The sequence below is a fragment of the Tupaia chinensis genome, unplaced genomic scaffold (genome assembly GCF_000334495.1).
Source record: "Tupaia chinensis unplaced genomic scaffold, TupChi_1.0 Scaffold143794_1, whole genome shotgun sequence".
Lineage (NCBI taxonomy): Eukaryota > Metazoa > Chordata > Mammalia > Scandentia > Tupaiidae > Tupaia > Tupaia belangeri.
In genome coordinates this window covers 25,378-27,356 of record NW_006203644.1, presented here as the reverse complement: position 1 = coordinate 27,356, position 1,979 = coordinate 25,378, and the positions used below count along the sequence as shown (strand labels likewise).

The 1,979-nt window shown below is 34.6% G+C and overlaps 1 protein-coding gene across 1 annotated transcript; it reads left to right on the top strand.

Annotated features, from left to right (window-relative positions):
• Positions 1-415: 415 nt before the first annotated feature.
• Positions 416-1,408, top strand: LOC102482227 (olfactory receptor 5H14-like). The gene is made up of 2 exons (XM_006165038.2): positions 416-1,210; positions 1,253-1,408. The coding sequence occupies exons 1-2, from the start codon at positions 419-421 to the stop codon at positions 1,406-1,408; spliced, it is 948 nt and encodes a 315-aa protein (XP_006165100.1). The 5' UTR covers positions 416-418.
• The last annotated feature ends 571 nt before the right edge of the window (positions 1,409-1,979 follow it).

Below are 1,979 nucleotides of genomic sequence, written 5' to 3'. Positions count from 1 at the left end.
TCTTATATATTTTAAATTATTGTATATCTTTATAACATACAATATGGTTTTTTCAAACATGCATGCAGTGCCTATCAATCAAGTGAAAGATATTACCATATATATCATTTTCAATGAGAACCTTACATTCTTGTGTCTGTTAAATGTTTTCTTCCTAAGATCTTGTTTCATACCCTCTACTATCCAGTATGCAGATTCTACACTTGCCCTCTACAGTATAATGTTTTTGAATCTTTCAATTTCCACCATACAGTACAGACATTTGATATATGTTGAATGGCGATTAACAATATTTGTTTCTCATGGTCTGACTTGCTTCACTTAGCATTTAGTCTTTTACATTCATCCACATTGTAGTAAATTACAGAGTGTGGATTTTTGATAATTATTGCCTTCTTTTTAGGGGACATCTAAAAACATGGAAAAGAAAAATACAACATTGTATTCAGAGTTCATTCTCATAGGACTTACACATCAACCAGAGTGGAAAATTCCTCTGTTCCTGGTGTTCTTGGTCATATATCTCATCACCATGGTGGGGAACCTTGGTTTGATTGTTCTCATCTGGAATGACCCCCACCTTCACATCCCCATGTACTTACTCCTTGGGAATTTAGCCTTTGTAGATGCTTTGATGTCATCCACAGTGATCCCAAAGATGCTGGACAACTTCTTAACCACAAACAAGATCATCTCTCTCTCTGAATGCATGACTCAATTTTTTTCCTTTGCAATCGCTGGTACCACAGAATGTTTTCTCTTGACAGCAATGGCATATGATCGCTATGTGGCCATATGCAAACCTTTATTTTATCCCATGATTATGACCCACAGACTATGCATTCGGTTATTAATCTTGTCATTTGTGGGTGCTATTGTTCATGCTTCCATTCATGAAGGATTTATGTTCAGATTAACCTTCTGTAATTCCAACATAATACATCACTTTTACTGTGATGTTATCCCATTGCTAAAGATTTCCTGTGTTGACCCTTCCATTAATTTTTTAATGATTTTTATTTTTGCCAGTTCAATTCAGATATTTACTGTTACAACTGTTCTTGTGTCTTATTCATTTGTTCTCTTTACCATCTTAAAAAAGAAGTCTGTGAAAGGCATAAGGAAAGCCTTCTCCACCTGTGGTGCCCATCTCTCATCTGTATTCTTATACTACGGCCCTCTTATCTTTATGTATGTACACCCATCATCTGTATTCTTATACTACGGCCCTCTTATCTTTATGTACGTACAGTCTCAATCACCAAAGTCAGATGATGAAGATATGATGGACTCTCTATTTTATGTGGTCATTATACCTTTGTTGAACCCAATTATCTACAGTCTGAGAAACAAGCAAGTCATAAATTCACTGACAAAACTATTCAAGAGAAATATTTCAATAGCTTAGTAGCATTCTTATACTACGGCCCTCTTATCTTTATGTACGTACAGTCTCAATCACCAAAGTCAGATGATGAAGATATGATGGACTCTCTATTTTATGTGGTCATTATACCTTTGTTGAACCCAATTATCTACAGTCTGAGAAACAAGCAAGTCATAAATTCACTGACAAAACTATTCAAGAGAAATATTTCAATAGCTTAGTAGCATCTCTTCTCTTTTTTAGTATAATTTTCACAAAATTTTGCAGCTTAAAGTTACTTATGTTTTTCACAGTGCTCAAAAGCTTTAGCAATGATAAGTATCCTAGAATTGTAATTCAAGGTATTGGTACATAATAACCTACTTAAACTGTGTGCATATTTTTATTCATGAGTTTAAAGGATTGTAACAAGTGTTCATGCCATACAAGAATAATTAGAGCTGAAAGATGAATTTGAACCCCTACCTGTCACCTTTGACAAAAATCAAGTCAAGGTGGATTAAGGATCTAAATCTAAGACCCCAAACTATTAAACTGCTTCTAGAAAACACTGGGGAAACTCTGGGAGACATTGGGGTAGAGAAAGACTTTT